Raw genomic sequence first — 27,731 nt, 5'->3', positions numbered from 1 at the left:
CAGTTAAGTCATATGAAGTAGTTTAGATTGTAAATAGTATGTGGTTGAGAACAAATATAAACTCCCTTGTTTTCTATTCCTGGTTTCATTCATTTTTAATGAAGCAGGCAGATTGGTTACGGCGAGTGTACTTACGCTGGTCAAACAAACAATTAAAGGCAAACTAAACTTATTCAATATGGGATATTTAAAAACCAACTCAAAAACCAACTTGGAGGAAAGTGAAAATATATGGTTTGTAATATTTGCTCAGCTGTGACAGTTAATTTGCATGTTCTATTTGTATCTGTGTAACCACCCTGTTTTTTCCTGTACCGTCTCGTTCAAAAACCATTTCTGCTTTTATCGGTTCATTGTTACTTCTCGTTACATTTCAGGTAAGAAAATTATGTTTATTTTAAGTTTAGAAATTAGCAGTTAATTTAATATAAAATAGATGTACATTTTGAGGGCAAATGCAGATATATGTGATACTGTAGGATTTGAAATGCTTTAGATGCAGACATTATTTGATAAACTAAGCATGGAAGCTTGATTTACAAATTACAAAACCAACAAAGGTTTCACACTGGGATTTGTATTCAGATGGGATTTGTATTCAGCTTCAAACAGAAAGCTGTGTTTATTTTGTGTGTAATTCAGTGTAATATTGCAACATGGAAAATATTTAGGAAAACAACAGTTGCTTAAAACAGCTATTTATGACAAAGATAAAACTGATCATGAAAGTAATAACTTCTTGTCTACATTGACATTAAGCATAGTTACACTGTTGGAGAGCTGTGTACAGATTAATAAATAATTCATTACCTTGAAGGGTAATTTAATATGTTGGGTTGTATCACCTAGGAGAAGGATATATGACACCCCTGTTTTTTAAAATCCCATTCCCTTTTGTATTTTATCTAGACAGAAGGAAGGAGAGGGGTAGAAAGATTAAGGAGGCAGTATGGAAATGTTTGATCAAGAAGCAAACCCCTGTCTCTAAAGCGATTACAACAGGTCCAGAGTTGGTGGTGTTAACACTCAGCCACACACCCACGCAACCAACCAAATAATTGTAATTTGGCCAAAAATGGCCCATTACTAATAACAGAGAGCATTGATTTTCCACCCATTGACCACCAACCTTGGAAACCACGTTGGCAAGGATTTAAACAAACGTAGCTGACCAACATTACACTGCACTCGACTTGTAGAATGTTAATGCTGTGTCGGAAGCAGAAACACAGTCCAAACGACCATCAAGTAAGAAAGCCGTGAACAACTCCATAATGACTATGATTGTGTTTCTTCTTTTTCAGATACAGAATGGCATCCCAAGGCTGTCTTGGTCTCATCAAATATTTCCTTTTCCTTTTCAATCTCCTCTTTTCTGTAAGTATGATCATTCACTTATTTAAACGTTTATGCTGCTAGACATGAGAATGGTGGTAAATGTTGCCCAAATTCACTGATGAAAATACACTCAATGTATATTTGCAGGTTGATTGAACTTGCTTGAAGTCTGTCGAAATATCTATTGATAGGTGAAATTAATTCTTAGTTGAGCGATGTATTTATTTTGCAATGCAATAAGATATCACCCTCCCACCAGTGTCTGGGTGCCCTCCTGCTGTCACTTGGGATATGGATAGTCCTTGCTGAGACAAGCTTCTTCAGTGAGTTTCTGTTTTCAACATCAACTCCATACAATGAATGACAGTATGTAATATTACATAATGTAATATTTCCACACACAAATATCATTAAATGCAATGATGTATCTGTGGTAGTATAGGAATAACATTCCCTCAGAGAATTCCTAGTGTATAAAAAAAGGACCGTCTTCCTGATTCACTTCTGGATCTCATAAACAAAATCACAATATTTAAATCCTGATGTCCCTCCAAAACATGCTTTTTTGGTTATTATATTAAGAAAGATTAGTTGATTCATTCAAAACAGACAGCCTGTAAGCTATGCATTATATTCACAAACTAGTAAAATAATAGTCCTACTTTAACCCCAGATTTGTTTTAAATTGAGACATGATTGTGCTTTGGTTCGACACTGGCCGAATTCTTATTTCAAAGTTGAGTGCACGGTACAGCTATTACTGGCAACCCATACCATTATGAACAACAAGTTTCTCAAAGTTTGTTATTTCCTCTTTTTACAGTGCCTGCCCCTCCCTATATGTCTTTTTCTGTCTTCTCCTACTTTCTGGTCATTGGTGGAAGTGCTACAATGTCATTGGGCTTCATTGGGTGTCTGGGTGCATTGAAGGAGGTGAAATGCATGTTAGGAATGGTAAGAAATAATTCAAAACAGCTGACAAGCTCCGAGTGCATTTGTAAAAAAAAAACATTTTGTTTGTACATGATGAGATTATTATGGACAAAAGAGTGAGATGATTTGTATTTGTATTACGCCAGCCAAGCATCGATCATCATGTCACCAGATTAAGACCGTCAATATTTATCGTAAAGGAGCATCAAGCTCATCACCGTGTACTTTCACCACCCTGTGCAGTTCATCATAAATTATTTCATCTGTAGCCTAATAAACTGCATGCTTTCCCGAGTCGTAGTGGGAGGACCACATAACATATCATCGCGTGACTCCAAGTTTACTTCGGTATGATGGTTATTATATAAATATTTGCTGTTTCCATCAGGCCTGTCGACAAATTTGCTGTTTCTATCAGGCCTGTCATGACATTTGTACAGTTTAACTTTTACAGAATGCTGATGAAACATTTGCGCTACTTATGTTTATAAACCCTATCCATTCACTTCTACCTTCAGAAAGTATTCACATCCCTTGACTTTTTCCACGTTTTGTTTTGTTACAGCCTGAATTTTAAATGGATTACATTGAGATGTTATGTCACTGGCCTACACACAATACCCCATATTGTCAACGTGGAATTATGTTTTTAGAAAGTTTTACAAATGAGTTAAAAATAAAAAGCTGAAATGTCTTGAGTCAATAAGTATTCAACACCTTTATTATAATAATATAATAACATGCCATTTAGCAGACGCTTTTATCCAAAGCGACTTACAGTCAGGCGTGCATCCATTTTTGTGTATAGGTGGTCCCAGGGATCGAACCCACTACCTTGGCGTTACAAGCGCCGTGCTCTAACAGCTGAGCTACAGAGGACCTGTAGGCAAGCCTAAATAAGTTCAGGAGTAAAAATTTGCTTAACAAGTCACATAATAAGTTGCATGGACTCACTCTGTGTGCAAATAATAGTGTTTAACATAATTTTTACATAATTTGTAACATTATTTTTGATTACCTCATCTCTGTACCCCACACATACAATTATCTGTAAGGTCCCTCAGTCGAGCAGTGAATTTCAAACACAGATTCAACCACAAAGACCAGGGAGGTTTCCCAATGCCTTGCAAAGAAGGGCACCTATTGGTAGATGGGTGACATTTTTTTAAAGCAGATATTTAATTTCCCTTTGAGCATAGTGAAGTTATTCATTACAGTTTGGATGGTGTATCAATACACCAAGTCACTACAATGATACAGGCATCTTTCCTAATTTAGTTGCCGGAAAAGAAGGAAACCACTCAAGGATTTCACCATGAGGCCAATGGTGACTTTAAAAGTTACAGAGTTTAATGGCTGTGATAGGAGAAAAATGAGGATGGATCAAAAGCTTTGTAGTTACTCCACAATACTAAACTAAATGACAGAGTGAAAAGGAAGCCTGTACAGAATACAAATATTCCAAAACACGCATCCTGTTTGCATTAAGGCACTAAAGTAAAACTGCAAAAAATGTGGCAAATAAATGTACTTTATGTCCTTAATACAAAGCGGATTTTGGGGCAAATCCAACGCAACACATGACTGAGTACCACTCTTCATATTTTCAAGCATGGTGGTGGCTGCATCATGTTATGGGTAGGCTTGTCATCGGCAAGGACTAGGGAGTTTTTTGGGATAAAAAGAAACAGAATAGAGCTAAGCACAGACAAAATGCTAGAGGAAAACCTGGTTCAGTCTGCTTTCCAACAGACATTGGAGACACATTCACCTTTCAGCAGGACAATAACCTAAAACACAAGGCCAAATATACACTAGAGTTGCTTACCAAGACGATATTGAATGTTCCTGAGTGGCCTAGTTACAGTTTTGACTGAAATCGGCCTTTAAAATCTATGGCAAGACTTGAAAATGGCTGTCTAGTAATGATCAACAACCAACTTGACAGCGCTTGAAGAATTTAAAAAAGAATAATGCGCAAATATTATGCAATCCAGATTTGCAAAGCTCTTAGAGACTTACCCAGAAAGACTCACAGCTGTAATCGCTGCCAAAGGTGATTCTAACATGTATTGTATACTTATGTCAATTATATATGCCTGTTGTTCATTCTCAATAATTTTGCAAAAAGTTATAAAAACATGTTTTCACTTTGTCATTATGGGGTATTGTGTGTAAATGGGTGAGAAAAAAATGTATGTAATCCATTTTGAATTCATGCTGTAACACAACAAAATGTGGAATACGTCATGGGGTATGAATACTTTCTTTAGGCACTGTATTTTATTTGCTTAAAAGCTATTTGATCAACATCCATAACAAATCAATGCAATGCCACTGTAATTCTATCACAATAGCTAGGTTTCCATTCAATTGGTGACAGATTTTCATGCAAATATTATAACATCCGCAATATGTGGATTTTCCCACTAGAGAGATGTGTTTCCATCAAAATGACTTGTTGCCGATAAAAGGCTGTGCGTGATGACGTAGTGCACATAAAAATAACTTTTGTGGTTAAATTCCCATGTACCGATTAAAGATACAAGTTAAATGGGTTTCCATTTTCAACTCTACTGATGGTTTTGTCACAAAAAATGTTGCCTTATATAGCAAATGTGCCCACTCTGGTACTTTATAGAACATTTATGGAGAATGGTTCTATAAAGAACCTTTCTCAATCTGAAAGGTTCTTTTTAGATCCTCTTTAAAAACCATACAGGGTTTTTATTCTGGTCAACCATATTATATTGTTAAAATTTCATCTGTGTTAATATTGTGTTCATTGACAAGTTGAATCAAGTGAGCTACCTCTAGAACAGCTGGGGGTCCCCCAGGACAGAATTGAGAACCACTGACAATTTTTTTTTTAATGAGATTATGAGATTGATGAGATTATTATGGACGAAAAAGCAAGATTATTTGTATTTGTCAAATGGCAGCCAAGCATCGATTATCCTGTCACCAGAATAAGACCGTCAATATTTATCGTAAAGGAGCATCAAGCTCATCACCGTGTACTTTCACCACCCTGTGAAGTTCATCATAAATTATTTCATCTGTAGCCTAATAATGTTCATGCTTTCCCGAGTCTTAGTGGGAGGACCACAAAACATATCATCGTGTGACTCCAAGTTTACTTTGATATGATGGTTATTATATCAATATTTGGCCATAAAAGCGTTTCGTCGACATTTGAAAAGTTTACCAACAAATTTGCTGTTTCCATCAGGCCTGTCGTGACATTTTTTATCCGACATGTACTTTACTCACGTAGAAAAGTTGGATGGAAACCTGGTTTATTGTTCTGTTAATGTACAACTTAAATTAAACGCTGAGTCTCAAATACAGCCTGTACCTGTTAATAGCCGGGTAATAGCACACATTTCAGCAAATAAATGCCTGTTTCAAATAAACACCAGGTCTAAATGAATTATTTACGAGGTTAACATGAATTACCATGAATTTTTTACAAGGGTTAATGTTTGATTTGTTATCTCAAATAATTCAGTAATGACTAGAAGAAATTATGTCAATCATCCGTTTTTATTGCCAGTAAGAAACTGCTAGCCATTGGCTGCTATCAGCGGAGAACTGCTAGCTAACTGGGAAGCACAAAAACAGTCAACAACTTCGGGAGTACAGACCCCCAGAAAATGGTATGAACTGCCGAAAATGCACAGTCAAAGAGGAGAATAATTATTCTGTCAAGGAAAAGTTATTTTTCATCCAAAATAGAGGCATACTAAGACAAAATAAACGAAACCCTGTGAGTAAAGGATAACATATTAGTGAAGGAAATGAAGAAATTGATTAAAATGCTGGAAGTGAAAGCTGGAATTAAACAATTAACTATGCAAATAAGCAAAAGCTGTGTGGATTAAGGAAATAAACACCTGGCTCAAATAGACGCCTGGCTCTAATATGCGGTCAGTGATTTAAGAAAAGACACACTGGGCTATTAATTGAAGTTTTACGGTATGTCCAAAGCTATAGAGATGTATGCAGATTACCTGCACCTAAAAAACAAACAAATAAATAATGTAGCAGCACATAAAAATATGGCAGTGATTAATCTCCTCTAACTATTGTTCATCTTTACAGTATTTCATCCTGCTCACCATCCTTCTTGCTGCTCAGATTGTGGGAGCGGTTCTGCTCTTCACTCAGAGGACTTCAGTAAGACATTTACCTACGATATTACCTGAGGAACTATACTTACTTATTGACTTATCTTCACACGAGCCATGTACAATGCTTAAAGTAACACAATCATTGGTGTTACTCGACCATAGTTACACATCACAGTCAACAATGACACTGTTTAAACTATTAAAACATGTCTGGCACTCAAGATTGTGTTGGTTCACCCTTATTTATGAGTTACAAAGGTATTCAAAGATTACTTCTTGAACTAGCTATGTATTTATTGTAAATCAATTTTTCCCCCTCTGACCAGGAAATGTAGTTTTCATATTATTCTCTCCTCTTGCCACATTTTACATTTGCGTTTGAGTCATTAAGTAGACGCTCTTATCCAAAAAATGCATACATTTTCATACTTGTCCCCGGTGGGAATACAAACCCACAACCCTGGCATTGCAAGTGCCATGCTCTACCAACTGAGCCACTCGCCTAGGAGAAAGTCAAATACATAAGGATTTCATAATGGTGTGACAACTGTCATAACAGGGAGATTTTGAAAATAATATTGTTGCCTAAAGGGGGCACTGCTATGATATCTAATTCCACAGAGTCACATTCTGTGTATGCAATAGCCTAGTTTTTCTCAGGGTGTGCCACGAAAGTAAAACCTCTTTTGTTAACTGGTGAATGTGTTGAAAGGTGATCTTGTAAGTCGATATCAGTGGGTATGTTATTTACACAATAGTTGGAGTGACTTTTGAAAGGCATCAAATTTTTTTCTCTCCCATTTTGTTCTAGTTTGAGAGCAAAGTCGAAGAGCATGTCCTTCATCTCATTGCATCATTTGGCAAGAATGATTCCAACTATCAGAATTTTGAAAAGACCCTGGACTACGTTCAGCAGGAGGTAATAAATGCTGTAGTATACACTGCCAGTTGGTAATTTGTCCTTTGGATGAAATGTTGAACTGAGGTATTGAAGAGTAGGGGTGTTAACCCCGATGTCCTGGTTAAATTCCCAACCTGGCCACATATTGTCATGGCCACCAAATCACCCCCTGATTCCTAATTGACATAAATCACTTCTCACCTCTTCACTGTGAAAGCTAATGTATGGTGAGCTTTCTGTCTCAAAATGCCTGCTGTGGCATCACCCCGGTGGGTGCAAAACATTGGTGGTGGATGAGGTGAGTTTCCACCATACATTAATGTAAACTGCTTTGAGCATCTGGAATAACACTCTATACATCCAGTCAGTTAACTATGATTATCAATTGGAATGGATCAACCTAATTCTGAAAGAGTCATGGTTTGTTTGGATAGTTCCTTATACATGCTCCAAATATTATCAAACTAAAACAAACTAATCTTAAACTTTAAATTGAGTTGCTGCTGATGCTTGTAATGTGTGAATTAATTTAGCTAGGTCATCTATGATAGAAACTAGTTCAATTAAATTTAGGCCAGGATTCAAACCCACACAGATTATTGCTATTGCACTTGACTTGTAGAATGTTTATGCTGTGTAGGAGGTGTAACCACAGTAACAGTAATTAAACCTCAACAAAGCCCACTTCAACATAGTTGTCTTCTAACTTCATGCATGATTTAATTTCCATGTGAATGAAGTGATTTATATAATCAAGTTGTAATCTAAGAAATAATTTAAGAACAGGTATGGTTTGGTGATGCGTGAACCAATGGCAATGTCCATGATAAAAAGTTACGTCCGAATCAGGATCGCAGTGTGTCAAGTGCAGTACGATGGTCAGTTGTCTGCATGGTTTGAATCCCGGCCTTAGACTTAGGGAAAGTGTTAGATTAAGCATTCTCTCCTTGTCTTACAACCATGCAGATTCATTGTTGTGGATGGATAGGACCAAACAACTGGGTGGAGGCACCATGCTCCTGTTACCACCCCATCAATAACACCCAGAATGCCTCAATTTCTTCCGAAATGTGTGACTGCAATGCCATCCTGTCTCTTTCAAATTACACAATGTGTGACATCTATCAAACGGTAAGTGGTCCTGACTCATGGCATTACTTCAAATGTGTTACATTTGATATAAAACATTTTTTTTAAAGGCCAGCACACCTTTATGTTTTTTTCATTTGTATGTGATCTATTTTTGGTCCCAAGCACCCTTTTTTACTTGTTTACAGAAGAGGATTTAGAGTTAAGCACATTCTCTACCTTAACTGTGACGTTTGATATTTCCTGGTATTTTACTGATTGCTTTTACTTCTCTGTTACAGGGGTGCAGAGAGAATATTAGAGAGTGGTTGGACGAGAATATGCTCATAACTTTTGGCGTGTTACTTGCTGTGATGACGGTGGAGGTAAATTGGATAATTTCATCTCAATTTCACAAACTGGGTCAGAAATCACAATATGCTATACCGAAAGTATTCTCACAGGCAAATTAGTTGTAATCATAATGGTTAGTATCATTAAGAATCAACAAGTGTTTAGAGATCAGGGGGTTTCAGTGAATGGTTAAATTGACCCTCAATAGGTGGTCTGAGAATGTGTATATCCTCACAGCAAAGTTGTTCCTGTAGTAGGTACAAGGGTTCTTTGGGAAGGGAGATGGTTCTATGTGGAACCATGCTGACCCAAAGAACCCTTTGAGCCCTTCAGTGGTTCTTTGCAGTTCAAAAAAGGGTTATTTCTTCTTTTTGTGATAATTTAAATATGGCTCATTAGAATATTTTGTGGCATGGTTTAGTCACAGCTTTTTTGTTTGTGCAACCGTGAGTGAGAGTGTCATTCCAGTTGATCTAATCTGTTGTGTTATGCTAAAACATGTTTTATTTGACTATGGCCAGTGAAGGTGTTTTGTGAAAGAGTCAAGTATGGCCTTGGGTCAATTGAGAATGGTTGACTAACTTAGTCAGTAGTTCTCAATTCTCTCCTCAGGGACCCCCAGCTATTTCAGAGCTAACATACCTGATTCAACTTGTCTATAAACACAACAATAAAACCTATAGAATGTTAACAATATAATATGGTTATTAAACCAGAATAAAACAGCCTGTATGGTTCTACAAAGAACCTTTGATATTGAGAAAGGTTCTTTATAAAACCATTCTCCATAAAGGTTATAAAGAACCATAAAAAAGGGTTGTAACCATAGCAGAACCCCATTTTTTTGGTGCTATCTAGAACCTTTTTTTAATGGTTTTTATAGAAGCTTAGCAAATGGTTCTTTATAGCACCATACAGGTTCCATTTAGAACCTGATAAGCATGGTTCCTTATAAACCAAAAATGTATCATCCATATTACACTAAAAAGGGTTCCACTACGGTTACAAGCCAACTAACACTTTTTTTGGCACTATATAGAACCATTTGTTTTTAGTGTGTACTAGGGAAGCTTTAACACAATCACCGCACTTACTGTAACTACTCCTATGGTGGAGCAATCATATTGTTAGAGTTTCGTTTAAACGCCCCATGAGAAGACCAGAGTTCCCCACGCTTTTTGTCTGTGTCTCCATGTTCTTATCCCAGTGTCTCCAATGGGTGTGTCTCCTGGTTCTTTGTTGTCTGAGTTGTACTCCATGTCCATGTCGTCATCCCTCAAAGACTAAAGACAGGCACTTTCAACTTTCCAGGTCTGTCATGTTTTTGTGTAGTGGTGATGTAGTAAAAAAAAATATATATATATATATATATATATATATATATATATATATATATATATATATGTATGTATATACTACCGGTCAAAGGTTTTAGAACACCTACTAATTTGAGGGTTTTTCGTTATTTTTGCTATTTTCTACATTGTAGAATAATTCTTCAAATAGCCACCCTTTGCCTTGATGACAGCTTTGCACACTCTTGGCATTCTCTCAACCAGCTTCATGAGGTAGTCACCTGGAATGCATTTCAATTAACACATGTGCCTTCTTAAAAGTTAATTTGTGGAATTTCTTTCCTTCTCAATGCATTTGAGCCAATCAGTTGTGTTGTGACAAGGTAGGGGTGGTATACAGAAGATAGCCCTATTTGGTAAAAAACCAACAGCTCAAATAAGCAAAGAGAAATGACAGTCCATCATTACTTTAAGACATGAAGGTCAGTCAATAATGAAAATGTGAATAACTTTTAAAGTTTCTTCAAGTGCAGTCACAAAAACCATCAAACACTATGATGAAACTGGCTCTCATGAGGACCGCCACAGGAATGGAAGACCCAGAGTTACCTCTGCTGCAGAGGATAAGTTCATTAGAGTTACCAGCCTCAGAAATTGCAGCCCAACTAAATGCTTCACAGAGTTCAGGTAACAGACACACCACAACATCAACTGTTCAGAGGAGACTGTGTGAATCAGGCCTTCATGGTTGAATTGCTGCAAAGAAACCACCACTAAAGGACTCCAATGAGAAGAAGAGACTTGATTGGGCCAAGAAACATGAGAAATGGACATTGTCCTTTGGTCTGGAGTCCAAATTGGATATTTTTGGTTCCAACCGCCGTGTCTTCGTGAGACACGGTGTGGGTGAACGGATGATCTACGCATGTGTAGTTCCCACCGTAAAGCATGGAGGAGGAGGTGTTATGGTGTGAGGGTGCTTTGCTGGTGACACTGTGTGTGATTTATTTAGAATTCAAGGCACACTTAACCAACATGGCTACCACAGCATTCTGCAGCGATACGCCATCCCATCTGGTTTGGGCTTAGTGGGACTATCATTTGTTTTTCAACAGGACAATGACCCAACACACTTCCAGGCTGTGTAAGGGCTATTTTACCAAGAAGGAGAGTGATGGAGTGCTGCATCAGATGACCTGGCCTCCACAATCCCCCGACCTCAACCAAATTGAGATGGTTTGGGATGAGTCGGACCGCAGAGTGAAGGAAAAGCAGCCAACAAGTGCTCAGCATATGTGGGAGCTCCTTCAAGACTGTTGGAAAAGCATTCCAGGTGAAGCTGGTTGAGAGAATACCATGCGTGTGCAAAGCTATCATAATAATAATAATAATATAATATCAAGGCAAAAGGTGGCTATTTGAAGAATCTAACATATAAAATAGATTATTTTTGGTTACTACATGATTCCATATGTGCTATTTCATAGTTTTGATGACTTCACTATTATTCTACAATGTAGAAAATAGTAAAAATTAAGTAAAACCCTTGAATGAGTAGGTGTTCTAAAACCTTTGACCGGTAGTTTATATATTCAGTGGGGAGAACAAGTATTTGATACACTGCCGATTTTGCAGGTTTTCCTACTTACAAAGCATGTAGAGGTCTGTAATTTTTATCATAGGTACACTTCAACTGTGAGAGACGGAATCTAAAATCCAGAAAATCACATTGTATGATTTTTAAGTAATTAATTTAGGTAATGAGTGGAGAACAGGAGGGCTTCTTAAAGAAAAACTAACAGGTCTGTGAGAGCCGGAGTTCTTACTGGTTGGTAGGTGATCAAATACTTATGTCATGCAATAAAATGCAAATTAATTACTTAAAAATCGTATGATGTGATTTTCTGGATTTTTTTAGATTCCGTCTCTCACAGTTGAAGTGTACCTATGATAAAAATTACAGACCTCTACATGCGTTGTAAGTAGGAAAACCTGCAAAATCGGCAGTGTATCAAATACTTGTTCTCCCCACTGTATATATATATATATATATATATATATATATATATATATATATATATATATATATATATATATATATACTTTATAATGCCTAATGAAAGTCTACACACACCTTGCACAGTTTTCACATTTTGCTGCCTTAAATTTACATCTAAAAGTATCTACACAACTTACTCCACATTCTTAGTGAAATAAACATTATATGAAATTTTCTAAATTAAACAAATATAAATATTTCAATTTGATGTGTTGTGTTGGATTTGACCCATACCTGAAATTTTCATTTAGGCCAAAAAGTTAATTTGTTTGCCATGTTGTCTTGCAGTATTACTTACGGGCATTGTTACAAACAGGATGGATGATTCAATTTGTCAAACAGGCCAGTAATGTGGAGTGAATGCAATGTTGTTGAAACATGCACAGTTCTCTCACCTCAGCCAATACATCCTGTGGCTGTTTTAAAATGATCTTGAGCCTCATAGTGATATCCCTGAGCAGTTTCCATTCTCTCCCGCAGCTCAGTCAGGAAAGATGGCCAGATCTTTTCAGTGTCTGGGTGATATGTTACACCATCCACAGATGAATTACCACACTTGACCATACTCAAAGGGAGATTCAGTGGCTTGGAATCTTTTATTTGACCTCCCCTGATCTATTCCTATCTAAATGTATCCCAGACATACTTGCAAGGCTCATTGGTGGCTCTGACGTTGCATGTATGAGTTATTCTTAAATCATGATAACCACTACTTCTGCAAACAGCTGGACCTCATTCAACAAATTGTGTGATTTGTTAATGAACATATTATCACCTGAACGTATTTAGATCTGCCACAGCAAGGGGTGTGAAGACCTTTGCAATCAACATTTCAGAACATTTCTAGTAGGTTGTGTAGATCAGTGGAAGAAAACCCCAATTTAATCCCTTTTTAGATTGAAATGTAAGGCAGCCAAATGTGAAAACTGTGCAAGGGTGTGTAAACTTTCGCTAGGCACTGTATGTAATGGTTGAATTTCGGATTATGTTTAAAATTAATAACCGTTCTGAATCATTTAACTCCCTCCAGTGATATTTATATGGAATATTGGCAAGGTATATTTTGCATGCTTTCATTTTTCATGGTTTGATGTTACATTATAGAGACTGAGAGCCAAAGTGGCATTGCATTGTCCCTGCCCAAGGGCCTTTTCTGCCCTGTGTTTTACAGAATAATTTATTTTATTTTTTAAATAGTTGATAGTATGTCTGAGTCCAAAATGGTGGGGTATGATGACAACACTTTGGCCCTCTATGTGGTGCAGTGTAATCTGAGTGTGTGCTTTGAATAACTGTTTTGTTAAAATGGTGCCATGTAATGAAAAACAGGTCTGATTAGGACTTAACCATATTCTTCTGACAGAGCAAAGATGTGGCTCTTCAACAACAAAACAATTGTGTCTCAACATTAATTGGACCAATGAATGATATATGACAAAATGCAAGACATATACAGTGTATCATAAGTAAGAATTCACCCCCTTTGGATTTTATCACATTTTGTTGCGTAACAAAGTGGGATTGAAGTACAGTATATTTAATTGTGATTTGTCATTGATCTACACAAAATACTCCATAATGTCAAAGTGAAAAGAAAATTATACAATTTTTTACAAATTTAATTACTAAAACATTGTTGTTGCATAAGTATTCATCACCTTTGTTTAGGCAAGCCTAAATTAGTTCAGGAGTAAAATTTGGTGTAACAGATCACATAATGGTCTCAATCTGTGTGAAATAATAGTGGTTGACATTAATTTTGAATGACTACCCCTTCGTCTGTCCCCTATACAGTGAGGAAAAAAAGTATTTGATCCCCTGCTGATTTTGTACGTTTGCCCACTGACAAAGAAATGATCAGTGTATAATTTTAATGGTAGGTTTATTTGAACAGTGAGAAACAGAATAACAACAACAAAAATCCAGAAAAACGCATGTCAAAAATGTTATAAATTGATTTGCATTTTAATGATGGAAATAAGTATTTGACCCCCTCTCAATCAGAAAGGTTTCTGGCTCCCGGGTGTCTTTTATACAGGTAACGAGCTGAGAATAGGAGCACACTCTTAAAGGGAGTGCTCCTAATCTCAGCTTGTTACCTGTATAAAAGACACCTGTCCACAGAAGCAATCAATAAATCAGATTCCAAACTCTCCATCATGGCCAAGACCAAAGAGCTCTCCAAGGATGTCAGGGACAAGATTGTAGACCTACACAAGGCTGGAATGGGCTACGAGACCATCGCCAAGCAGCTTGGTGAGAAGGTGACAACAGTTGGTGCGATTATTTGCAAATGGAAGAAACACAAAATAACTGTCAATCTCCCTCGGCCTGGGGCTCCATGCAAGATCTCACCTCGTGGAGTTGCAATGATCATGAGAACGGTGAGGAATCAGCCCAGAACTACACGGGAGGATCTTGTCAATGATCTCAAGGCAGCTGGGACCATAGTCACCAAGAAAACAATTGGTAAGGACTGAAATCCTGCAGCGCCCGCAAGGTCCACCTGCTCAAGAAAGCACATATACAGGCCCGTCTGAAGTTTGCCAATGAACATCTGAATGATTCAGAGGAGAACTGGGTGAAAGTGTTGTGGTCAGATGAGACCAAAATCGAGCTCTTTGGCATCAACTCAACTCGCTGTGTTTGGAGGAGGAGGAATGCTGCCTATGACCCCAAGAACACCATCCCCACCGTCAAACATGGAGGTGGAAACATTATGCTTTGGGGGTGTTTTTCTGCTAAGGGGACAGGACAACTTCACCGCATCAAAGGGACGATGGACGGGACCATGTACCGTCAAATCTTGGGTGAGAACCTCCTTCCCTCAGCCAGGGCATTGAAAATGGGTCGTGGATGGTTATTCCAGCATGACAATGACCCAAAACACACGGCCAAGGCAACAAAGGAGTGGCTCAAGAAGAAGCACATTAAGGTCCTGGAGTGGCCTAGCCAGTCTCCAGACCTTAATCCCATAGAAAATCTGTGGAGGTAGCTGATGATTCGAGTTGCCAAATGTCAGCCTCGAAACCTTAATGACTTGGAGAAGATCTGCAAAGAGGAGTGGGACAAAATCCCTCCTGAGATGTGTGCAAACCTAGTGGCCAACTACAAGAAACATCTGACCTCTGATTGCCAACAAGGGTTTTGCCACCAAGTACTAAGTCATGTTTTGCAGAGGGGTCAAATACTTATTTCCCTCATTAAAATGCAAATCAATTTATAACATTTTTGACATGCGTTTTTCTGGATTTATTTGTTGTTATTCTGTCTCTCACTGTTCAAATAAACCTACCATTAAAATATAGACTGATCATGTCTTTGTCACTGGGCAAACGTACAAAGTCAGCAGAAGATCAAATACTTTTTTCCCTCACTGTACATACAACATCTGTAAAGGTCCTTCAGTCAAGTATTGAATTTCAAGCACAGATTAAATTACAAAGACCAGGGAGCTTTTTGAAAGCCTCAAAGAAAGGCAGTGATTGGTACATGGTTAAAATTAACATATCAGACACTGAATATCTCTTTAAGCATGGGCAGGTTAATAATTATGCTGTGTATGATATATTAAACCACACAGACACGTCAAAGATATAGTCGTCCTTTGGAACTGAGCTTCAAGACAGGAAGGAAACTGCACAGGGATTTCACCATGAGGACATTAGTTATTTAAAAACAGCTATGGAGCATGGAGTTATATTCAAGCATGGTGGTGGCTGCATCATGGTATGGGTATGCTTGACATCGTCAAAGACCGGGGAGATTTTCAGAATTCCCTTGTCAAATCAAAACAGTATAAAATGAATTTATACAGTGCATTCCGAAAGTATTCAAACCCGTTTAATTTTTCAACATTTTGTTACGTTACAGCCTTATTCAATCTACACACAATACCCTGTAATGACAAAGCAAAAACAGGTTTTTAGAAATTGTAGCAAATGTATAGAGAAACAACCTTGAAATATCACATTTACATTTAGCATTCAGACCCTTTACTCAGTATTGTGTTGAAGCACCTTTGGCAGTGATTACAGCCTCAAGTATTTTGGGGTTTGATGCTACAAGCTTGGCACACCTATAATTGGAGAGTTTCTCCCATTCTTCTCTGCAGATCCTCTCAAGCTCTATCAGGTTGGAAGGGGAGCGTCGCTGCATAGCTATTTTCAGGTCCCTCCAGAGATGTTCGATCGGGTTCAAGTCCGGGTTCTGGCTGGGCCACTGAAGGACATTCAGAGACTTGTCCAAAAGCCACTCCTGCATTGTCTTGGCTGTGTGCTTAGGGTGGTTGTCTTGTTGGAAGGTGAACCTTCGCCCCAGTCAGAGCTCCTGAGCGCTTTGGAGCAGGTTTTCATCAAGGATCTCTCTGTACTTTGCTCCGTTCATCTTTCCCTCGATCCTGACTAGTCTCCCAGTCCCTGCCGCTGAAAAACATCCCCACAGCATGATGCTGCCACCACCATGCTTCACTGTAGGGATGGTGCCAGGTTTCCTCCAGACGTGACGCTTGGCATTCAGGCCAAAGAGTTCAATCTTGGTTTCATCAGACCAGAGAATCTTGTTCCTCATGGTCTGAGAGTCTTTAGGTGCCTTTTGGCAAACTCCAAGCGGGCTGTCATGTGCCTTTTACTGAGGTGTGGCTTCTGTCTGGCCACTCTACCATAAAGGTCTGATTGACTGCTGCAGAGATGGTTGTCCTTCTGGAAGGTTCTCCCACCTCCACAGAGAAACTCTGGAGCTCTGTCAGAGGCCCTTTTACCCCGATTGCTCAGTTTGGCTGGGCGGCCAGCTTTAGGAAGAGTCTTGGTGGTTCCAAACTTCTTCCATTTAAGAATTATGGAGGCCACTGTGTTCATGGGGACTTTCAATGCTGCAGGAATGTTTGGTACCCTTCCCCAGATATGTGCCTCAACACAATCCTTTTTGCTCTGACATGCACTGTCAACTGTGGGACCTTATATAGAGAGGTGTGTGCCTTTCCAAATCATGTCCAATATGTTGCATTTACAACAGGTGGACTCCAATAACGTTGTAGAAACATCTCAAGGATGATCAATGGAAACAGGATGCACCTGAGCTCAATTTCAAGTCTCATAGCAAAGAGTCTGAATACTTATGTAAATAAGGTATTTTATTTGTTATTTTTTGTTATAAATGTCAAAAAAATTCTAAAAACCTGTTTTCGCTTTGTCAATATGGGGTATTGTGTGTAGATTGATTAGGAAAACATTAATTTAATCCATTTTAGAATAAGGATGTAACGTAACAAAATGTGGAAAAAGTCAAGGGGTCTGAATACTTTCCGAATGCACTGTAAAGTCCTTTTTACATCAGCAGATGTCACAAAGTGCTTATACAGAAACCCATCCTCAAACCCCAAACAGCAAGCAATGCAGATGTAGAAGCACAGTGGCTAGGAAAAACTCACTAGAAAGGCAGGAACCTAGGAAGAAACCTAGAGAGGAGCCAGGCTCTGAGGGGTGGCCAGTCCTCTTCTGGCTATGCCAGGTGGAGACTATAAGAGTACATGGCCATTTAGGCCAGATCGTTCTTCAAGATGTTAAAACGTTCATAGATGACAAGCAGGGTCAAATAATAATCACAGTGGTTGTTGAGGGTGCAACAGGTCAGCAACTCAGGAGTAAATGTTGGCTTTTCATAGCTGAGCATTCAGAGGTCGAGACAGCAGGTGCGGTGGAGAGAGAGAGGATCGAAAACAGCAGGTCCGGGACAAGGTAGCACGTCCGGTGAACAGTTCAGGATTCCATAGACGCAGGCAGAACAGTTGAAACTGGAGCAGCAGCACAACAAGGCAGCATGTCTGGTGAACAGGTCAGGGTTCCATAGCGACAGGCAACACAGCAGAAACTGGATCAGCAGCACAACCAGGTGGACTGGGGATGGGGACAGCCAGGAGTCATCAGGCCAGGTCTTAAATACTGGAGGCTGAGACAGTGGGGGGTCGGGGGACACTGTGGCCCTGTCCGACGATACCCCCGGACAGGGCCAACCAGGCAGGATATATCCCCAGCCACTTTGCCAAAGCACAGCCCCCAGACCACTAGAGGGATATCAACAGATAACCAACTACCCTGAGAAAATGCAGCGTATAGGCCACGAAAATCTCCTCCACAGCACGAGCCCGAGGGTGTGCAAGACCGGACAGGAAGATCATGTCAGTGACTCAATCCACTCAAGTCAAGTATAGCGAAAAAAGCCTGGCACAACGTTATGCACCCCTCCTAGGGACGGCATGGAAGAGCGCTAGTATGCCAGTGACTCAGTCCCTGTAATAGTGCAGAGGCAGATAGTTCCAGTGGAGAGAGGGGAGCCGGCCAGGCAGAGACAGCAAGGGCGGTTCGTCACTCCAGTGCCTTGCTGTTCACATTCGCACCCCTGGGCCAGACTACACTCAATCATATGACCTACTGAAGAGATGAGTCTTCAGTAAAGACTTAAATGTCGAGACCGATTCTACGTCTCTCACATAGATAGGCAGACCATTCCATAAGAATGTAGCTCTATAAGAGAAAGCCCTGCCTCCAGCTGTTTGCTTAGAAATTCTAGGGACAATAAGGAGGCCTGCGTCTTGTAAACGTAGCGTACGTGTCGGTATGTAGGGCAGGACCAAGCTCTAGCCTTAACAGGAAGCCAGCAGATGTCTTCGTTTTTTGGGACCTAGAACTAGCATCTCTGTTGTGTCTGAGTTTAAAAGTAAAACATTTGCCGCCATCCACTTCCTTATGTCTGAAACACAGGCTTCCAGGGTAGGCAATTTTGGGGCATCACCTTGTTTCATGGAATTGTACAGCTGTGTGTCGTCCGCATAGCAGTGAAAGTTGTGTTTCCGAATGACATCACCAAGAGGTAGAATACAGTGGCTTGCGAAAGTATTCACCCCCTTTGAAATTTTTCCTATTTTGTTGCCTTACAACCTGGAATTAAAATGGATTTTTTTGGGGGGTTGTATGATTAGATTTACACAACATACCTACCACCTTTTGCAGCAATTACAGCTGCAAGTCTCTTGAGTTATGTCTCTATAAGCTTGGCACATCTAGCCACTGGGATTTTTGCCCATTCTTCAAGGCAAAACTGCTCCAGCTCCTTCAAATTGGATGGGTTCCGCTGGTGTACAGCAATCTTTAAGTTATACCACAGATTCTCAATTGGATTGAAGTCTGGGCTTGGGGAATGCTGCTTTTTAGTTAGCTTTGCGACAGTATCAAAATACATTTTATAAAAAAAATGTCTCCTCAATTAGGTTGGAAAGTAGGCTGATTGAGCAGCAGTGAGGGCTCTTCAATATTGCACGGTACTGTCTTTCCAAGCTTATCAGAAGACTTCCAGTTTGGTGGTGCGCAATTTCCATTCCAATTTTCTGGAAGTTTGCTTCAGGGCTCAGGTATTTTCTGTATACCAAGGAGCTAATTTCTTGTGAGAAATGTTTTTTGTTTTTAGAGGTGCGACTGCATCAAGGGTATTACGCAATGCTAAATTTAAATCCTCAGTTAGGTGGTTAACTGATTTTTGTACTCCGACATCCTTGGATAGATGGAGGGAGTCTGGAAGGGCATCTAGGATTCTTTGGGTTGTCCGAGAATTTATAGCGTGCCTTTTGATAATCCTTGGTTGGGGTCTAAACAGATTATTTGTTGCGATTGCAAACGTAATAAAATGAGGTCCAATAATCCAGGATTATGAGGAAAAACATTTAGATCCACAATAATTATTCCACAGGACAAATCTAGATCCAGGGTATGACTGTGACAATGCGTAGGTCCCAAGACATGTTGGACAAAACCCACTGAATCAATAATGGCTCCGAAAGCCTTTTGGAGTGGGTCTGTGGACTTTTCCAGGTGTATATTGAAGTCACCAATTTTTTTTATATTATCTGCCATGACTACAAGGTCAGATAGGAATTCAGGGAACTCAGTGTGGAACGCTGTATATGGACAGCCCAGTAGGCCTGTAAACAGTAACTACAAAAAGTGATTGAGTAGGCTGCATAGATTCCTTGACTAGAGTCTCAAAATATTTTTTGTAAATTGAAATTTGCTGTCGTAAATGTTAGCAACACCTCCACCTTTGCGGAATGCACGGGGGATATGGTCACTAGTGTAACCAGGAGGTGAGGCCTCATTTACACAGTAAATTCATCAGGCTTGAACCATGTTTCAGTCAGGCCAATCACATCAAGGTTATGATCAGTGATTAGTTCATTGACTATGACTGCCTTGGAAGTGAGGGATCTAACATTAAGTAGTCCTATTTTGAGATGTGAAATATTATTACAATCTCTTTCAATAATGACAGGAACGGAGGAGGTCTTTATTCCAGTGAGATTGCTAAAGCGAACACCATCATGTTTAGTTTTGCCCGACCTAGATCAAGGAACAGACACAGTCTGAATGGGGAAAGCTGAGCTGACTATACTGACTGTGCTAGTGGCAGACTCCACTAAGCTGGCAGGCTAGCTAACTGCCTGGCCTGCACCCTATCTCATTGTGGAGCTAGAGGAGTTAGAGCCCTGTCTATGTCGATAGATAAAATGAGAGCACCCCTCCAGCTTGGATGGAGTCTGTCACTACTCAGCAGGCCAGGCTTGGTCCTAAGTCCCAGAAGGAGGGTCAGTTAATTAGAAAACAGAAAACTGTTTTCAACCAGCGATTGAGTTGTGCGAGTCTGCTGTAGAGCTCATCACTCCCCCTAACTGGGAAGGGGCTAGATACAATGACTTGATGCCAACACAGCTTTCTAGCTAAGTTACACGCTGAAGTTATGTTGCGCTTGGTGACTTCTGACTGTTTCATCCTAACGTCGTTAGCGCCGACGTGGATAATAATATCCCTATACCATCTAAACTCGCCAGTTTTAGCCTCAGCCAGCACCATCTTCAGATTAGCCTTTACGTCGGTAGCCCTGCCCCCTGGTAAACAACGTATGATCGCTGGATGATTTGACATGCCTCCCCACTGACTGCCTGGTGGCCCCCTGTACTGACTTGGTGAAGGAATGGGGGATGTTGGGAGGGGTGAAGGCGGTTCAGAGGGTCCGGGGGGTCTGGATTGAGGGTGGCTGGTTTGCTGCTATGCGGGATCGGGGGGTTATCTGGGTTGCTAAGGAGCATGGGGGAGGGGTCAAGGGCAGTAGGGGGTATGGTAGGGGGGTCAAGGGTAGTTGGTGGTGGGAGTGGGGGATCAATGACAGTTAGGGGCAGGGAGGAGCGATCAGAGAAAGTAATGGACTGGGGGACAGGAGGGGGTGGTATGGTGAGGGGTCTAGGAGGGGGAGATGGTTTCTCAAAGAGGATTTTTGTGAGTCGCGTTTGCTGGCGAGTCGTGTTTGCTGGCATCGAGGTTTGGGTTCTGGGGTGGTCTTCTGGTTTGGTCTCTTGTTGGTCTGTTGTTTGGTCTTTTCTGTTTGGTAATTTTTCTCCTGTTTGGGTCGTCTAAGAACTGGAGTCGTAAGGCGAGGGGTTCTTCTGGATGTATGGTCTCTCTCGAAACTAGCTCCCCTTTGACTAGTTGTTTGGAGGGGGTGGAGGTGACTAGGAAACGGTTTGTTGAGGGGGGCAGATTTGGAGGGTCCGACAGTGGTGGGAGCCGTTTCTGTGACATCTTGGGTGGTGGGTTAGGCAGTGCATGTGTTAAGGTCTGGGTCTTTGTTGTTGTTGTCTGGTGGAGGGGGTGGGAGGTTTCACCACGCAGTTCAGGCGTGTCATGATTTCTGGTCTTGCGGTTGTTACTGCTCCTGCTACTCCCCGGCAATTGGAGGCTCCATCCTCGGCAGCTTCCTTGATGGGGATTAGCGTCAGCCTCACCGCATTGTAGTGGCGCAACACTCTTGGGTTCATCTCGGTCAGCTTTTTCAGGTGGGGGTGGGATTTGGAGAAGGAGAGTGTTGGTTCTGGTCTGGTCTTGGTGTTGTCGCTCTGAGGGGGAACCTCAGAGCTAGCAGACACATCTGGAAGCCCCTGACCCATAGGTCAATGAAGGCACTCCCCTGTGGTCTGCTCGCTCCAGGCGTAGGTTGGTGTCTTTGGTCCTTCCTCCGCGCCTCTCGTTCTGGTGGTGTAACTAGTTTATTCCATCCCCAAACAACATGCTAGGCTGTGTGAGTGGGACAGTTAATTTTGCATGGCCCTGTGCACTTAGATAGCTGGCTATCTTATTTTTTTATATAATCTACTAGCAACATAACATGACACAACTCTTTGGGCACTTTAGTACCTCCTTACCTCCATCATCGAAGACGTCCACCATAGTGCTGTAGTAACACCGGTGGTGTCAGTGGACTTGGAGCTTACATTGACTGTGGGCACAGAACCGGTTTTTAGCTTTAGCTTCATGGTGAATCCATTCTTCCACTGTTGGTAGCCATCGTAATAGTTTGGGACAAATTGAGCCTGGCATATGACAGAAGCGCCAGGAGTTCTCCTGACCCAGTCTGCCCGAAGTGGTCCCACTTTCTTCCCATTTTCTCTCGTTTCGGCCTAATTTGCCGGTAAACAGTGGTAGTAGTGCACTGCAGCCACCACCAGGCCATTCCTTTCTTGACGTCAAAGCCGCAATGTATTGTTGGTATATGAGTTTTTGATAAATGTAATACAAATTGTTGAAATAGAAGTGTTTAATTATTATTATTTTATAAACTGTTGCATAAAGAGTTTATAAACTCTTCCGTATAGCTGGAATATAATCAGTCTACAGTCGTGGTCAAAAGTTTTGAGAATGACACAAGTATTGGTCTTCACAAAGTTTGCTGCTACAGTGTTTTTAGATATTTTTGTCAGATGTTACTATGGTATACTGAAGTATAATTACAAGCATTCCATAAGTGTGAAAGGCTTTTATTGACAATTACATTAAGTTTATGCAAAGAGTCAATATTTGCAGTGTTGACCCTTCTTTTTCAAGACCTCTGCAATCCGCCCTGGCATGCTGTCAATTAACTTCTGGGCCACATCCTGACTGATGGCAGCCCATTCTTGCATAATCAATGCTTGGAGTTTGTCAGAATTTGTGGGTTTTTGTTTGTCCACCCGCCTCTTGAGGATTGACCACAAGTTCTCAATGGGATTAAGGTCTGGGGAGTTTCCTGGCCATGGACCCAAAATGTCGATGTTTTGTTCCCCGAGCCACTTAGTTCTCACTTTTGCCTTATGGCAAGGTGCTCCATCATGCTGGAAAAGGCATTGTTCGTCATCAAACTGTTCTTGGATTTTTGGGAGAAGTTGCTCTCGGAGGATGTGTTGGTACCATTCTTTATTCATGGCTGTGTTCTTAGGCAAAATTGTGAGTGAGCCCACTCCCTTGGCTGAGAAGCAACCCCACACATGAATGGTCTCAGGATGCTTTACTCTTGGCTTATTTCTTTTGATTTTCCCATGATGTCAAGCAAAGAGGCACTGAGTTTGAAGGTAGGCCTTGAAATACATCCACAGGTACACCTCCAATTCACTAAAATGATGTCAATTAGCCTATCAGAAGCTTCTAAAGCCATGACATAATTTTCTGGAATTTTCCAAGCTGTTTAAAGGCACAGTCAACTTAGTGTATGTAAACTTCTGACCCACTGGAATTGTGATACAGTGAATTATAAGTGAAATAATCTGTCTGTAAACAACTGTTGGAAAAATTACTTGTGTCATGCACAAAGTAGATGTCCTAACTGACTTGCCAAAACTATAGTTGGTTAACAAGAAATGTGTGGAGTGGTTGAAAAACGAGTTTTAATGACTCCAACCTAGGTGTATGTAAACTTCCGACTTCAACTGTATCTAATCAAGGTATGTTAGTGTTTTATTCGTCATTAATCTTAAAATGTTCAAATTTTTCATCCACTTTCACATTACAGAGTATTTTGTGTAGATCGTTGACAAAAAATGACAATTAAATCCATTTGAATCCCACTTTGTAACACAATAAAATGTGAAGAAATCCAAGGGGGGTGAGTACTTATGATACCCACTGTAATATAAAAAAATATGTTTAGTTTTTTCATAAATAATTAGATTAATTACATTAACATTAGGAACCCATTTTGACTCGCTGTAGAATTTCTGAATCCCAATGTGGTCCTCAAAACCCAAATGATCTCCCATCTTTGATGCTCATGTGCAAATGGGTGGGGGGGTCCATAGGTTATGCAATGTTAACGATTCTCTCTCTCTCTCTCTCTCTCTCTCTCTCTCTCTCTCTCTCTCTCTCTCTCTCTCTCTCTCTCTCTCTCTCTCTCTCTCTCTCTCTCTCTCTCTCTCTCTCTCTCTCTCTCTCTCTCTCTCTCTCTCTCTCTCTCTCTCTCTCTCTCTCTCTCTCTCTCTCTCTCTCTCTCTCTCTCTCTCTCTCTCTCTCTCTCTCTCTCTCTCTCTCTCTCTCTCTCTCTCTCTCTCTCTCTCTCTCTCTCTCTCTCTCTCTCTCTCTCTCTCTCTCTCTCTCTCTCTCTCTCTCTCTCTCTCTCTCTCTCTCTCTCTCTCTCTCTCTCTCTCTCTCTCTCTCTCTCTCTCTCTCACCAGTTATGTGGCATGACCCTTTCGACGTGTCTGTATAGATACACCAGCCTGGATTACAGCATGCTGATGCATTACTCATAAAGTAGGACAGAGTGCTGCATGAACATCTATGAAGAATATAATACATTTTCCTATATTTATAAAGCAAAATAAAAAATACATAGTTGTATTATTCATTGTTAAAATTTGAGTGTACTTATTAATTGATTGCTTTGATAAAACTCATTCATTCTTGCTTAGTTGGTTCATTTCTTCATAACTTTGTACATGTAAAATTGTTTCAAATAAAAGTTGTGCCTTATATTGACTGATATAAGGATTTATTGATACATTAAATTGCTGTGTCTACTACTACTATATCACAACCATAAGTACTTCAAGTCTAGCAAGTACACACATTTACTTCAGTAAATGTCATTTTCTAGTTTATAGCTAAATTCATCACAGATTGTAGATACCTCAAATCATGCATCAGTGGTAGTGGTAGTGACGGCACTAGTGATGGTAGAAGTAGTAATGGTAGTAATAGGGTTTTCATAGGCTATGTGTTAGCTATAGTGACCTATTTTGGGGTGGTTTGTAAGTGTGGAGTTATAGTATGCTAGTATAGTAGGCTAGAGTGAGTACTGTATCATTTTAAGCCATAGAATATGTATTTTAAGCTCTCAAAATGTTTTAGTTTGAACATTCTGAAAGTTTGTGGCAGTGATTTCAGTTTAGAATGTTGAACATTGCATTCCGCCATTAAAATATATGGGACACAACAAGCTTTATAGTTTATGAAGTATGAATGGTAGCAAAAAGCTGTGTTGAAGCAATTTTAGTTGAATCAGTCTGCACATTTCAACGTTGGGTTGGTGTTTGTAGCTGAAATGGATCAAAAGCAATGGCAAATCCAAAATGTGCCTTTGAAGCCTATGGAGATTTAAACACATTTAATATGGTTATGGTTCAAAAATTATAAATAGTATCAGCAATCATTTGAAAAACATAAGTTGAGTTAGTCTGCACATGTTAACATTGGGTTGGTGTTAGTATCTGAAATGGATCAAGAGCAGTGTTGAATCCACATTTTCCCTATGAAGTATAAGGAGCTTTTATGCTAATGTAAATGGTTATAGTTCAAAAGTACAAATAGCATCACAATCGTCGTACAAGCAATCTAAGTTGAGTCATTTTGAACATGTCAACATTGGTTTGGTGTTTGTAGGTTTAACTGTTCAAGAGAAGTGGCGAATCAGAATACTTCCTATTCAAGCCTATGGAGATTTTATGAACGTTTAAAATGGTTATAGTTGAAAACGTATCAATGGTATCAAAAGGCTTTATACAAGCACACTTTTCCAGACCGGTCTGCACGTTTTAAAGTTTGAATGGCGTTTCTAGCGTAGCCCTTTCATGCAGTCAAATGACCTAGTGGCCTCATGGGTGGAATGTTATTCATATTTTTCATAATTTCATAGTTAATAAACTTTTTTTTTTTTAAAGCAGCAGAAAATCTGGTGTTTCTATGTCAAACAGTTTTGTTATATTTCAGTGTTCTGTGAGGTATATAAAGTGTAATATTGGGATGCAAACTAAAAATGTAATACATTTTAACTCTATATCTGACATGGTACATGTGTCTTCTTTTTCTTCAGCCCATAACCATGTGTGTGAGGTGTATGCTTTTGTTTCAAAGTAAAGTTGTTTAAGACTACCAAGAAAGACTGATTTAGCCCACTGCAGTAAAAGGTTAAACAGTTGAAGACTAGTTACGACCAGAATTTTTACCATTCATGTCTATGGCCATTGAAATGCATAGGGTTTTATGCAAATATGGTTGTAGTGTGAAAAGTGGAAGTAGTATCAAATAGTTTTATTAATTCAACCTGATCAGTGGCAGTATGGATGTTTTAAAGTTGTTTTGGTGTTGGTAGCTTTTACGGTTTTGGCGCTACAGGTAGCAGTGGAAGGAGAATAAGAAGAAGACGTAGTATGAACAATTTCCAAAGTTCAGCAAGTACGCCTAATAAATGCACTATATATAAAGTCCACCATTTTGTCCCTAATCGTCTGTGGCTGAACTATTGTTCCAATTTCTTGCTCTGATTGTAAAATGCACACATTGTTTTATGGCTTACCTCATAGTTGAGTTTTAACGCAGACCGCTGCACTCGTAAAAAAAACAACACTCTCTTGACTAGTATTTACCTCCTTCATAGTGGCATTCAGCATTCTGTTTAAAAGGTGATGTAATAGTGAAATAGGGTTATTCAACCTCCTAGGTACGCCGTTGGGTCCGAAACATTCTTTACAGATACATTTTTTTAAAAACATTACTGTGTCAAGACTGTCAAGAGGCTCTCCGGGGGCTGACTATTGTTAGACAGACAGTACATGACCTGGAATCTTTTCCAAAGATGTGTCGATACTTAATTGTTTTTTAAATTGTTTTCTACTGTATATTTCTCAAGCTATTCTATTTACCAGCTCAGACATTTTAGTTGTGACAAGGTCTTCCTGAATAATTTTTAGACTTTATGTGTTATCAGAAGTGGGACAGCTTTTGTCAGGAGATGTGGGACACATTTGTAAGCTTAAATAGTACTGTATAACAATAATGCTATAATAACTATAATATAACCAACTATTATTCACTGAAATGTTTTATAAACCTTAAATGGCCTACTATTTTTAACAGTTATGGAATGAAGGTTTGGCTTAAAAAGGTTTTTTCAAATGGTCACAGACAGCTGAAGGTGAAAGGGGGAGAACGCGTAGATGCTAGAAGAAATTATACAACGAGCAAAGTGATCATGCTGTTTGTATGTGTTTGCTATGAAAGTGAACTGTGTTTGCGTGTGATCAGGGGTGTATTCATTCCACCGATTCTGTTATAAAACGTTTCTTAAACGGAAGCAAACGGAATGAAATAGGGATGAACATACCTGAATTTGTTCAAATGAAACACTCGTTTGCAACTGTTGGACTAATGATTACAACCTAGATCAGCTAGATGCAGGTAAGAGTGTGCAAGGCGGTATTGAATGTGTCACTGTGACCTTGATTACTACATTTTGTTTCTGGACCTGTGCACCTACATTGTAAACTTTCATTCATAGGCTAGGTTGTAGAAACTTCATGATCATTT

The 27,731-nt window shown here is 39.7% G+C and overlaps 1 protein-coding gene across 1 annotated transcript; it reads left to right on the top strand.

Moving 5' to 3' along the window:
* Positions 1–345: 345 nt before the first annotated feature.
* cd37 (CD37 molecule) lies at positions 346–24,740 on the top strand. The gene is made up of 9 exons (XM_084141554.1): positions 346–377; positions 1,305–1,377; positions 1,598–1,661; positions 2,162–2,292; positions 6,376–6,450; positions 7,216–7,323; positions 8,272–8,436; positions 8,676–8,759; positions 24,602–24,740. Exons 2-9 carry the CDS (start codon positions 1,312–1,314, stop codon positions 24,677–24,679), a joined length of 771 nt encoding a protein of 256 aa, XP_083997680.1. The 5' UTR covers positions 346–377; positions 1,305–1,311; the 3' UTR covers positions 24,680–24,740.
* Positions 24,741–27,731: the final 2,991 nt, after the last annotated feature.

The sequence above is a fragment of the Coregonus lavaretus genome, assembly GCF_964263955.1.
Source record: "Coregonus lavaretus genome assembly, chromosome: 25".
NCBI classification, from domain to species: domain Eukaryota; kingdom Metazoa; phylum Chordata; class Actinopteri; order Salmoniformes; family Salmonidae; genus Coregonus; species Coregonus lavaretus.
The sequence above is the reverse complement of the archived record's forward strand: the minus strand, read 5'-3'. Positions and strand labels throughout refer to the sequence as shown.